Source organism: Myxocyprinus asiaticus, chromosome 12 (assembly GCF_019703515.2).
Source record: "Myxocyprinus asiaticus isolate MX2 ecotype Aquarium Trade chromosome 12, UBuf_Myxa_2, whole genome shotgun sequence".
Lineage (NCBI taxonomy): Eukaryota > Metazoa > Chordata > Actinopteri > Cypriniformes > Catostomidae > Myxocyprinus > Myxocyprinus asiaticus.
In genome coordinates this window covers 12201218-12215278 of record NC_059355.1, presented here as the reverse complement: position 1 = coordinate 12215278, position 14061 = coordinate 12201218, and the positions used below count along the sequence as shown (strand labels likewise).

The window sequence follows — 14061 nt, the reverse complement described above, 5'->3', positions numbered from 1 at the left end:
CCCGGATTGAGGCAAATCACTATATGATCACAAGGACTTAAAAGCGCACTGGGAATTGGGCATTCCAAATTGGGTGAAAAAGGGGAAAAAATCCAAAAAAAACAAACAAAAAATAACAATAGGGGTGTAATGATTCACTCATCTCACGATTCTGTTCATTTCACAATACTGAACTCACAATTTGGTTCGGTTAACAATTCTTTAAACTAAGCCTGAATAAAAAAAGTTATGATAGTTTTTTGTAAAAGTTATTTATTTAAAGACATATGCAAAAATGTGCCTTTTCTTTAAAATTAAGCTAAAAGTACTATCCATAAAAGTGTTAAATGATCCTTTAGAGATTAGTACCTGGGACTAAAAATTAGCCCAGAAAGGGACAATGGTGACACTAAATGGAAATAGTAGCAAATAATTCTGCTTATTGAAAATACAGAATTATGTTAGATACACATGCTGCTTACACACTGTCACTGATTACCTTTAAAATATTTTAAATTAAAATAGTATTTTTCTAAAATATAGTCTGATTACATCTAAATATTATAAAAAAAAAAAAATGAAGTGCATGTGTAACAAGATCTTTGATTCAGTGAACGAGGAAGCGGGAGATGGCGTTTCCAACACAGGGTAGATCGTTTATTTAAACAAAACGTCCGCTAAACAGTGACAAATGTAACCAATAAGGATATTACTGAACTAAAAAGAGGAAACAAAATCATGGCAGCTTTAAGTCTAATGGCATCAGCCAACACACAAACAGCTTGCAAGCGGGCTCTCTCTCCCTGGCCGCTGTCTCCCCTCCTTATAAGCCCCGTCACTTCTCACTGGAACACAAAACAGGTGTTACGCACAGGTGGAAATCATTCACCACTCATCTCCCCCACCTCCACAGCATGCTTATCCAGTTAAATAATTATAATTTAATGATGAAATCAAATCAGACATGACATTTGACTTTAGGATTATATCTCCCCGTAGCATTACTATACATAATATTCAGCATTACACAGTATTTAGTAGATTAATATGGCACTATCATTAAACCTGTGTAAACTTAAATTTTCTCGCATGCAGTCAGAGCAGATCACTCTTGAGCTTCAAATGGACATTTGATCCCTCAAGCTGTAAAGGCGCGTCTCTCTCAAGCTCCTGGTGCTCCCTGTATTACATTTGCTTTTCTGTTTCAGTTTCAGTTTTCGCAGTTTTAGCCAAACTCCTCGTACAACACCAATGTCTGCTAGTGTGCAATCATATTTTAGAGCTCCTTGTGTGCAATGAAGTGATTTCCATTTGTATGCCCGTGTTACATAGGCTTAGGACGTCACATGTTTTGGATAGAACAGACGCTACAATATTTTTAAATAGAACTTAAAAAAAAACGTCCCATCTCCACGATGCGCATCATCACATTTTTGAACCGCGATGTATCGTGCCACGATAAACCATTACACCCCTAGTTAATATGTACACTAGCTTTTAAATAAACTTTATTAGGGGCAAAATTGTTTGGTGTGGTGGAAATGACCCCACAAATTATTTAGAAAATTAAAATAAACTAAGAAATAATTTTCAAACAATAAATACTGTATTAAAATGGTTCATGTTTATTCCTCTCTTTGATTAGATTATCTTAGTTTAAAACATGTTATTGTATTTTCGTAATGGATTTTCATAGTTTAATATTGAGCATCTGGGTCTGAGAGAAGGCTAAAACAATTTTACGATATATATATATATATATATATATATATATATATATATATATATATATATATATATATATACCAAAAAATAAATGATGAAGGCCTGGTAAAAAAGTTGCCGATTCCGTTTTATTGAGACCTTCATATAACAAAAAGAAAAAAACTTTAAATATTTTAGTTTTTTAATAAAAATCAACCCCTGGAATATGAAAGTGCCCAAAGTTGAAGAAACACCCATACATTTAAAAAAAATGCCCTCTTAAATAGCTTCAGTGTGGTTTGCTACTTTTTGTTGTTGCTTATAAACTGTTAGGGCACCTACTTATAATTCTAAATGGGCTTTATTTGCTTCAGCTTGGTTTGAAGTAATGTCAGGTCCATCTTTGTATTTTTTAGACATTCCAGTGCTCATCCTCATTCTTATGAACTGATAAACATACTGGTAGCTAGTGGATTATGGCTAATACAAACCGTATAATCCTTTCAAATATTCCACTGGTTATCAAGTCATCTTTCTTATGCCCGTTTCTCATGTAGGCTGCAAAGTGATGAGTGTGATTTTTATTCTCAGGCTGTGATGTTTATTACTCTTGCTTGTTTTAACGTTTGATTTCTCTTTCTCTCTCTTCTTTCATTTATTCTGTTAGGTTCTCAAAACCAGCCCCCATGTTCCTCGATCCAAATTTTAAGCGACTGTCAAGGATCAGCAGTTACCCCCCTCCCTTTGGAGTAAGAACGCAAGGTATTTCTTTCTTTGGGTCTATTTTTATTTCACACCAGCTAGAAAACTACTCTGGTAAAGTTGAATTTGTTAAGAATGGTTCCCTATCTGTCACTCACTCGACATTGTGTTGATGTAGTGACACTAGGGGTCACTCTTGGGAGCCCCAAACACCTCTGTTTTTTTAAAAAAGGCCAATGAGAATTGCATGCCACTCCCCTGGACATACGGGTATAAAAGGAGCTGGTATGCAACCACTCATTCAGATTTTCTCTTCGGAGCCGAGCGGTTGTATTCAGTGCACTGAATTCAATTCCCTCCAAAGACGCACCTCAGAACTGCTGGATTCATGGCGCATTTTCAGCGGCTTCTCCCCTTCTGCACCCATGGAGTGCAGAGAATGCCCCTGGGCGCTTCGGCAGAGCGAAAATAAGAGAGTATATTCTAAAAGAGTATATTTTCATTCACAAAAAGAGCGGCACACACGGAAAGTTTTTTTAAAGATGCCTTTCCGTTTGTGTGTTATTCCTGGTTGTGGTCGTTATCTCTCCGCTTCTGATGGCCACGATCGCTGTCTTATGTGTCTGGGCACTGCCCACGCTGATACATCCTTTGTGGATGAGCCATGTCCTCATTGCGAGAACATGACCATGGCAACGTTGCGGTCGCGGCTTGCTCCCCGCACCGGTCCTTCTACCTACGGGTTTGAGGCCGCGTCGGTTAGCACTGGGGGCGATTTGGGGACATCAATGGGACCACCTCCACCGGGTATCCCCCCACGGACCTCCCATTCCTCAGCACACTCGCTTGCCCCGGTCGGGCTCTCAGATGAGACCGCCGGCTCGTCTCAGGGCGAGTTCGACTTATCATTCGGAGCTCGGGAAGACGATGAGTTATCGAGCGCAGCATCAGAGAGCGGGCTCGTCCAGTCTGACGCAGAGGCTTCGGCTGGGCTTCCTCCTTCGGAAATGGTAGCCCAGTCTCAGGCTGACGCGGAAATGACGGACATGCTTTCCCGGGCAGCTGCGAGCATTGGGATAGAGTGGAACCCTCCACTCTCCCCTGAACCCTTGCGGCTCGACGATTGGTTCCTAGGCTCAGGGCGCTGCCCATGGCCACGCCCTACCCCGGTCCCTTTCTCTCCAGAAGAGCATGAGGAGCTGACAAGATCGTGGGAGGCACCTTTTACTGCCCGGTCCTGGACTTTCAGCTCCACCGCTCTCACTACCCTCGATGGTGGAGCGGCCAGGGGGTATTCGGTGATCCCCCAGGTGGATAAGGCGCTCACAGTGCACTTGTGTCCGCAGAGCGCCGCCACCTGGCGCGGGCGCCCGAAGCTCCCGTCCAGGGCCTGTAGGTTTACGTTGTCCCTGACGACTGTGGCCTGCGGTACCGCTGGACAAGCAGCCTCTGCCCTGCACGCCATGGCTCTCCTGCAAGTACACCAAGCCAAGGCGCTAAAGGAACTGCACGAGGGTAGTTCTGACCCGGGATTGATGCAGCGACCGACCTCGCTTTCCGGACGACAGAGGTCATGGCGCGGTCTCTCGGGCAGGCGATGTCCACCCTGGTGGTCCAGGAGCGCCACCTTTGGCTCAACTTGGTCGAGATGGGAGAGGCGGACAAGGCATGGTTCCTTGACGCCCCCATTTCCCAGGTTGGCCTTTTTGGCGACACCGTCGAGGACTTTGCCTTACAACATATCCTGCCCAGGTGCAGCTTAAGACCCCGCACCCTGTCTGCTCGTTGCCTAGGGATGTCCTCCTGCAGCAACAACACTGGCTCCGCCAAAGCCCGCCCCCGTGGCCCGGCTCTGGCGTGGAGTCCTCCGCAGGAAGCAGATGCCACCCGTCTCACGGCCGGCCGCTAAGAACCCGAGGAAGGTTTCGAAGCGCCCCCGAGACGGGTGACACGGGGCGAGGAGACCCGCTTCTCTGGAGCTGGTCGACAGACCACTCCATCCCCTGGTGGAGGGCCGGGAGGAGAATCTTTTGTCGTCGCATGCCAAAGCCTGACAAAAGAATGGTTTCCTCGTCTCCTGGGTCACATGTCCGGTGCGTGCGGCCGTCGTCACGACCACCAACCACCATCCCATTTTGGCAGGTATGGCGCTCCAGTGGCGGACCCCCCGCCCCTGCATGCCCAGTTGTGGCACAAAAACGCCCACACGGGATTGGTTCTGGTGGACTACGGGGACGAGATTCCTCCTCCCCCCTCCTCGGCCAATCTTATGGTGGGTGGCAGGAGCCAGGTAAGTGCTTCGATGTCCCTGGACTTAGCATGGCCACGAGGCTTGAGTCCCCTCGACGTGGCACCTCGAGCTCCACCCCGCCGCGAGGCCCCACCTGCCGGTACGTCCGACATGATCATTCCCTTGGTCCCCCTCGCCCGGAGTTTGGGCGCATGGCTCGCGCTTTCCAGCCCGTCGCGATGGCTGACCCGGACCTTCCGACTCGGCTACGTGATTCAGTTCGCCACGCGCCCGCCCAGGTTCAGTGGCATCTGCTTCACCTCGGTGAAGGGCGAGAATGCCTCTACCTTGCGTGCGGAGATCGCTACCCTTCTGCGCAAGGGTGCGATAGAGCCTGTCCCTCCAGCCGAGATGAAGTAAGGGTTCTACAGCCCTTACTTCATTGTACTGAAGAAAGGCGGTGGGTTGCGACCAATCCTGAACCTGTGAGTACTGAACCGGGCTTTGCACAGACTCCTGTCCAAGATGCTGACACAAAAACGCATTCTAGCGAGCGTCCGGCATCAAGATTGTTTCGCGGCAGTAGACCTGAAGGACGCATACTTCCACGTCTCGGACTTACCTTGACACAGACCCTTCCTGCGGTTTGCCTACGAAGACCAGGCATACCAGTACTCCCCTTTGGCCTGTCCTTATCCCCTCACAAAGGTCGCAAAGGCAGCCCTTGCCCCGCTAAGGGAAGTGGGCATCCGCATCCTCAACTATCTCGACGACTGGCTAATCCTAGTTCATTCTCGAGAGTTGCTGTGCACACATAGGGATCTCGTGCTCTGGCACCTCAGCCGACTGGGGCTTCGGGTCAACTGGAAAAAGAACAAGCTCTCCCCGGTTCAGAGCATCTCTTTTCTCGGTTTGGAGTTGGACTCAGTCTTGATGACAGCGTGCCTCACGAATGAGCGTGCGCAGTCGGTGCTGAACTGTCTGAAGGCGTTCAGACGGAGGACAGCGGTTCCACTGAAACTTTTTCAGAGGCTCCTGGGGCATATGGCATCCTCAGTGGTGGCCACACCGCTCGGGTTGATGCATATGAGACCGCTTCAGTACTGGCTTCAGACTTGAGTCCCGAGATGGGCATGGCGCCGCGGGACACATCATGTGGCCATCACGCTGATCTGTTGCCCCCTTTTCAGTCCTTGGACCGACCTTGCATTTCTACGGGCAGGGGTTCCCCTAGAGCAGGTCTCCAGGCGCGTCGTGGAACAGACGCCTCCAAGAAGAGCTGGGGCACCGTGTGCAACGGGCACACAGCCGCTGGCTCCTGGACTGGCCCGCAGCTGCGTTGGCACATCAACTGCCTAGAGTTGCTGGCAGTGCTTCTTGCCCTGCAGAGGTTCTGCCCATTGATCCAGGGCAAGCACGTGTTGGTCCGGATGGACAACACAACGACGGTAGTGTACATCAACTGTCAAGGCGGTCTACGCTCCCATTGCATGTCACAACTCGCCCGCCGTCTCCTCATCTGGAATCAGCAGCGCCTCAAGTTGCTACGAGCCACTCACATCCCGGGCGACCTCAACACCGCAGTGGACGCACTGTCACATCAGGTTACCCTCAGGGGAGAGTGGGGACTCCACCCTCAGGTGGTCCAGCTGATTTGGAGTCGATTCGGTCGAGCACAGGTAGACCTGTTTGCTTCCCAGGAATCATCCCACTGCCCGCTTTGGTACGCCCTGACCGAGGCACCCCTCGGTATAGATGTGCTGGCACACAGCTGGCCCCCTGGACTACACAAATACGTGTTTCCACCAGTGAGCCTACATGCACAGACCCTGTGCAAGATCAGGGAAGATGAGGAGCAGATCATCCTAGTAGCACCCTACTGGCCCACCCAGACGTGGTTCTCAGATCTCATGCTCCTCACGACAGTCCAACCCCCCCCCCCCACCCCGGTGAATTACCGAGGAAGGACCTTCTTTCTCAGGGACGGGGCACCATCTGGCACTTATGGCTCCCAGTTGGTTAACAAATTCCACTCTTTTTGGGGAGAAAAGAGAGGAAAAGAGGCCTCGGCTGGGCTAGCCTGTCCCTATTTCGTAACCTCCGTTCCCTGATGGAGGGAACAAGATGTTGTGTCCCTCTTGCCACAACGCTGAACTACACGCTGAAATGGCCGGGACCTGTCTTGGCTACTCAGCACAAAACCTGAATGAGTGGTTGCATACCAGCTCCTTTTAACCCGTATGTCCGGGGGAGTGGCATGCAAATTCCACTTGCCAATTCTCATTGGCCTTTTTTCAAAAAAGCAGAGATGTTTGGGGCTCCCAAGAGTGACCCCTAGTGTCACTACATCAACACAACTTCTCGTTCCCTCCATCAGGGAACGGAGGTTACGAAGTAACCATGACGTTTTATTTACAGGTAATTCAATTTAATATATTGACACTTAATCAAAATAGTTCAACCGTAATGAAAATGTTGTTATCCTTTAGTTACTTTTATGTCATTCCAAACCTGTATGAGTTTCTTCTTTCTGTGGAACACAAAAGGAGATATTTATAAGAATGTCCATGCTGCTGCTTTCCATAAAGTAAAAGCACACTGTGACTTAAGGTTATTGAGCTTCAGATAGGTCAAAAAAGCATTATAAAACTAAGGTAGTCCATACAACTTGTGCGCTATATTCCAACTCTTCTGAAGCCATATGATTGTTTTTTGTGATGAAAAGACTAATATGTAAGTAATTATTTACAGAAAATCTTCCACTCTACAGTAGCTCTCAAATCTAATTTGTGCTCATTAATTTTTAAACTGGGTACGTACAGTTCTTGTGTCTTGTAACCAAATAACTAAGACCCATATGTGTTGAACGGAATAAAGAAAGTAAAACAGGTTTGGAACGACAAAGTTTTGAGAGAATTTTCTGTTTTGGGTGAACCATCCCTTTAAAAATGTCCCCTTTCAAATAAAAGAAGAAAACTCCTAGACATACACACTAAAAGCTATCACTGCGAATTCCATGAGATTTACAATATTGCACAATCTTCAGATGTCAATCATTATTTTCTTTTCAATACTTTTAAGCAATTCTGCATGGAGGACTCCATGATGGTAAGGTTAAAGAGTTAGGACTATGATCGCTGATTCAACAGGATATCTTACTGTTTGTGGATGTGATCCAGTGCTGCCCTGCCAACCAGCAGACTCTTAGTACTTTGTACTGTTATCATGCCCCTAATGACTACTCTTGATACTCTGTTTAAATATAGCAAAGCAATCCCATAACCTGATATACAAAGATAAAGCAGTAAAACCATGAGAAGCCGTTAGTGTCGTGTCAAACAAGAGGTCATATAAAACGCATAGTTCTGAATTCTGATTGGATGAGTCACATTCAAAGCCGTTTTAAAAATGATGATATATGTTCACCTGGGACCACACATTTTACATTAATGTGCCAAGTTGCTGTGTTGCTTGGTAACCATAAACTGCCTGGTTAGGGTGATAAGCCACATTGCTTAGTGGGATTATCATTATTAATAAATGTAACCGTTGTGTCTTTTGTCATATTGCAGTTGCTTCCATTTTAAAGCAATATGCCACGCCCATGTGTTACAATCATTTTCCCACAGTTTAGAGGCTCTGAATGCCCTTTACCTATGGTAAAATCAATATAACATATGGCCTCTAGTGGCTTGTTGCTTTTATTAAAATCAGAAACTGCAATATGACACTAGTGTTCATACAATAATGTATTTACATACACTTATATTAATGATAATAATCCACAAACAATTAAATAATGATGAATAATTTACATTTCAGACAAAAATTGGCCAGTTAGTTTGTGCATTTCTTCTCTGTCATCAGAAATATTTAAAAAGAAGCCAAGCGTCAAGTGCAACTCTCTGTCTGCACTGCTCTCATACTCATTTGTCACCACCTATGGCTGTAAAGTTGTAATCTCCAGAAACTTTCACTGAACATTTGAACAAATCTATTTGTTGAACCCATTCAAAAGACTCAGTGGGATGAATCAAAATACCCACCACTATTTGGAAAGTCGCAAACACTGACAAGCAGAGTGATACAAATAGTGAAGGATACAAATATTTTGTTATGCTAAATATCTTGGAACGCTGCTTGGGCAATCAAATTCGAGGACTGGAACAGTTGTAATGTATATTGGCTATTTAACAACAGCTTTGAACATAGCTCATCTAACCAGAATATAAAGCTCAAACAAGAATTCAACATGATCTGCACATGTAAAGTGTTATTCTGCAAAACAAAATAATTTAATCAGCTTCTATTCTCTCACGTACAGTCATTATTCGCTCTGTCTACTTTATCTTTTCTCTTCTTCAAGTATGTTTCTAGCTGCAGTCAGACTGACCTGTGGTCACAATGATGAAGTGCACTATACAGTATAAAGTGAAGGCAGTGTTGTGCTTTGAGCACTCTATTCCTCAATCCAGTACATTCAGATTCAGATCTGGATTCTTTTGGCAGATGTGTGTATGTACTGCCTTAACACAGAGAAATAAGTCTAGCAGTCTCATTTGGAAGGTTCTTGTTCACATTAACAGCTGGTTTTCAACAGCTTGTGTCATCCATCTATCCTTTGGCAGTGGTGGTGTCCTTCAGCTGAGAAGATTCCATTCATGTAGCTTTATAAACATCTACAGCAATAACATTAACCAAGTAACCATAGTTCAGTTCAGTAAACCCTTGTAAAGAGGGACACAAATACACAATAATACAAATACAATAAAACAGTTACTTGTATTATTTTCTTAATCAGTACTTTTTGTCTTATTTTCCAGTAAGAATATCTAAACATCCTTAAAAGAAGATTGAAAAGCCAAATTGTGTACAATAGTAAGCCTTGTTTTTAGAGGATATATCTTGAAATATGTTTATTTCTTTTACCCCATTGGCAAATTATTTTCTCTTGTTTTAAACTTTTGGAAGACTTATGCTTGTAACACGAAAACAATTAAATAAAATTACTTGCCAATGGGGCTAAAATGTAACGCTCATGATGGAAAGATGATGGAAACTTAGTGAGACACAACACAATGGCCACAAATTTCTGTCTAAATGCCCAGGTATACTTTGTTTTTCTAGGTTCCAGATTAGTTTGCGCCTGGTCGACCGTGTTGTCTTTCAAAGTATATTCTTCTGACCACAAGCAAATACGTATGCATTCGACGCATGCATGCACACTACGACTGCTTTGCGATACTCTTTTAGTACAGTTAAGGCAGGCACATGCGCCGTTGATGTGCAAAGACGAGGACTGTCCATGTGTCGAGAAAACCTTCGCCGCACGCGACGAAATTTGCATCATTCATACTGGAGCAATCTTCTTCTTCTGTTGTTTATATGGCGGTTGGCAAACCAACTAGAAGGTGCATTTCCGCCACCTATTGAACTGGAGTATGGAGCACAACTTGGTTGAGAAAAAAATAAAAAATACTATTAAATCCTATTTACCAGTCCTGTAACATTCAAAAATCTAAATAATTCCCTATGAATTCTATAATCTGTTTCTTCTCCTAATATATCCTTGATTGAATAATTACTTTCTCCCCATTCTTTAAGTGCTTGGAATAATTGCACTCTTTCTCTATTGTATGCAGTACATTCTAGCAATACATGTTTTACTGTTTCTGGGTGTCCACACTTTCCACATTCACCCATTTCATGTTTCCCTATTGTAAATAAACTTTGATTTAGTGTTGTATGCCCAATTCACAATCTAGTCATTGTCACATCCTTTTTCCTGTTATTAATTGTTCTTCTTTCCACCCCTACATTTCCTTGTATACTATACATATGCCTTCCTCTTATTTCTTTGTCCCATATTCTCTGCCAATTTTTTTTTACTTCTATTAAAATCAGTCCCTTAGTTTCTGCTTTACTCATCTTTACCCTGATATTAATATCTGGATCCTTCAATGCCTCCTTGGCCAGTTTATCTACTTCCTCGTTCCCTTTTACTCCAACATGCGCTGGAACCCACAAAAAACTAACCCTAACTCCCAATCGCTTAATATTAAATAAGCTCTGTAGAATTTCATATAAAATGTCTTGTCTTGCTGAAGGTACTCCACATGCTAAACTTACTAGTGCTGATTGTGAATCTGTACATATCACATAACTTTCAGGCTGTTTATCTTCCACCCACTGTAATGCCAGGGATAAAGCTATCAATTCTGTCGTAAATACCGATATATGATCAGTCACTCTTTTTGCTATTTTAACTCTGTGCTGAGGAATATATGCTGCTGTTCTACCAGATTTTTGGGTCTTTTGATCGATCTGTATATATTTGAGTCATGTTGTTATATGCTTGATTAATGTATTGATGAACAATTATTTTCAATGGCATATTTTGTTCCTTATTGTGTATCTCTTTATGTAAATATAGGTCTATTTCTGGCATTGGGTATAGCCATGGGGGTATAGTTGGAATTATCACAGAAAAGCTACTTCTGTCTCATTCAGCCCCATTTTCTGTGCCTCCTTGTTGACTATCCAACCAAATTTTTTTAATCTTCCATATTCATATTCCCAACAGTTTTCCAGTACCTTTTTAACTGGATGACTTACTTCATGCCCTTTAACATTGATCCAATATCTCATTCTCAATTTTCTCCTACAAATTTCTAGAGGCATTTCCCCCATCTCCACTTGAACTGATGACACTGGAGATGTTCTAAATGCTCCGCAACTTATCCTTAGAGCTTGAGTCTGAACTACTTCGATCTTTTTAAGTCATGTTGCGGATGCAGAACTGTATATCAAACTCCCATAATCCATTGCAGATCTAATCAATGCATTGTAAATTCTTCTTAGTGATTGTCTACTAGTTCCCCACTCGGCACCAGCCAAACACCTCATTACATTTATTCCTTTTTTGCATTTGTCTACTTACTTTTGAATGTGTACACCAAATGTCAATTTTGAGTCCATCCACATACCTAAAAATCTTATTACTGCTACTTGTTCCAGCTCTTGTCCATACATTTTAACACTCACTTTAGGATATTTTCTCTTTTTTGTGAAACAAATGACCTGCGTTTTCCTACTGAGAACCGAGAACCACACGTACAGTATTTGCCCAATTCTCAACCTTGTTTACTGCCCCCTGCAGGCTCTTCACTACATATGTCTCATTTCTTCCCATCTTCCATAATGCACCATCATCTGCGTACAATGATCTACCTACTCCCCTATCTATTTGTGAATAAATATCATTGATCATTATATTAAACATTATTGGACTGCATACGCTACCTTGGGGAGTTCCATTTTCTATAGAATATATTTGGGAATATGAAGTCCCAACTCTTACTTGTATGGTCCTTTAAAATAAGAAGTCTTTGATCCAATCATACATCTTTCCTGAAATTCCCATTTTATCAAGTTTCATTAACAAACCCTCCTTCCACAACATATCGTATGCCTTTTCTAAATAGACAAATTCTCCAACTATTACTTTATTCTATAAAAATAACTTTATTCACTTGAGCCTTTCTTATTGCCGCCTCCAAACTAATTACAGAATCCATTGTGTTCCTCCCTTTCCTGAAACCACTCTGGTATTGGGAAAATAACCCTTTTTCATCAATTAAATACATCAGTCTTGACACTACCATTCGTTCCATAAGTTTGCACAAGTTTGAGGTCAGTGCTATAGGCCTATAACTGCTTGGTTGATACTGATCTTTCCCTGGCTTAACAATCGGCACTATAATCCTGTGTTTCCACACAGGCGGTAATTTACCTGTTTTCCATATTTTATTAAACAAACCCAGTATTGTCTTTAATTATGTTTCCGATAGATTTTTAATCATCTCAACACAAATTTCATCTTTTCCTGGAGAGGTCTGTCTAACCCCCGTGAGCGCTCTCTTCATTTCATATAATGTAAACTCTGCCTCTATTATACTACCTTCATACCCTCTTTTTTCCAAAATTTTAGGATTTTCTCTTACACGTTGTTCCCTATATTTTCTAATTTCTTCAGAAATATTGTCATTACTATCCACCTTCATAAATGTTTCTGCTAATACTTCTGCTTTTTCGCTATCTGAAACTGATACTGCTATATCTCTGAATCCCACTCATCTTCCTAATCATCCCCCATATATCATTAATTTCAATGTCTTCTCCAATGCTTTCACAAACTTCCCTCCAATATTTTCTCTTTGCTATTCTTATTACACGCCTTACTATTGCTTGTGACCTCTTATAGCTTATTAAGTCAATATAGATAAGGCTTCTTCTTACTTTCCTAAGAGCTTTATTTCTTTTTGACACTACCTCACCACATTCTTCATTCCACCAAGGAACCACTTTTTTCCTTTTTCATACTTACTTTTTGCCAATTACATCTTCTGCTGCTCTCCATATCACTTCACTTATTTTTGTATTAAATTCATCTACATCCTCCATTTGATCCAAAAACCCTTCCATGTTATTTTTACAAATCTCCTTAAATTTATCCCAATTAGCCTTTTTAAACTTCCATCTCTCCATTCTCTCTACCTTCCTTTTGAATATCAATCTCTATTTGACATAAAATTGGAAAAGTATCACTTCCTATATTGCTTCAAGTCAGTACTTTCCATGTACTCTTCCTTGCTAAATTATCTGATACCAATGTTAAATCTATCGCAGAAACCTTTCCACGACCTACACTACCGTTCAAAAGTTTGGGGTCACCTGCCTGAAAATTTTTCATGATCTTAAAAATCTTGTGATCTGAAGGAGAATGATTAAATGTTTGAAATTAGTTTTGTAGACAAAAATATAATTGTGCCAACATATTAATATATTTAGTTACAAAACAAAAATTTTATAAAAAAAACAAAAAAAAAACTTTTTTGAAATGGATGACTTGGACCGAATAATTAAGAAAATCAGCCACTAAGTGCCCAGCATATAGATGAGAACTCCTTCAATACTGTTTAAAAAGCATCCCAGGGTGATACCTCAAGAAGTTGGTTGAGAAAATGCCATGAGTACATTTCTGCAAAATCTAGACAAAGTGTGGCCACTTTGAAGATGCTAAAATATAACATAGTTTTGATTTATTTTGGATATTTTTAGTCACAAAATAATTCCCATATTTCCATTTCTATTATTCCATAGTTGTGATGACTTTACTATTATTCTAAAATGTGAAAAAAATAAAAATAAAGAATGAGTAAGTGACCCTGAACTTTTGAACGGTAGTGTATATCTATTCTTGTGTCCAACCCATCATTTATACACACTAATCCTCTCAAATCTAGCAGTTCCTCCTCTGCAAACCCATTATGATCAGTGTTTTCACTGCCCCACAATGTACTGTGTGCATTAAAATCTCCACACCATCTTCTGATTACCTTCCCCACATATCTTTTCCAGTTCCCTATCTGTCACTCACTCGACGT

General features: G+C 42.2%; 1 protein-coding gene across 4 annotated transcripts in view; it reads left to right on the top strand.

Moving 5' to 3' along the window:
- Nucleotides 1-14061, top strand: part of st3gal3a (ST3 beta-galactoside alpha-2,3-sialyltransferase 3a) — a 144949-nt gene that overhangs the window by 56648 nt on the left and 74240 nt on the right. For all 4 annotated transcript variants that reach the window (XR_007898568.1, XM_051711407.1, XM_051711406.1 and 1 more), the window contains exon 5: nucleotides 2351-2445. Coding sequence is in view for 3 of the 4 variants with exons in the window: in XM_051711407.1 (XP_051567367.1) it covers nucleotides 2351-2445 (95 nt within the window). In the remaining variant the exon portion in view is untranslated. The remainder of the gene's footprint in view (nucleotides 1-2350; nucleotides 2446-14061) is intronic.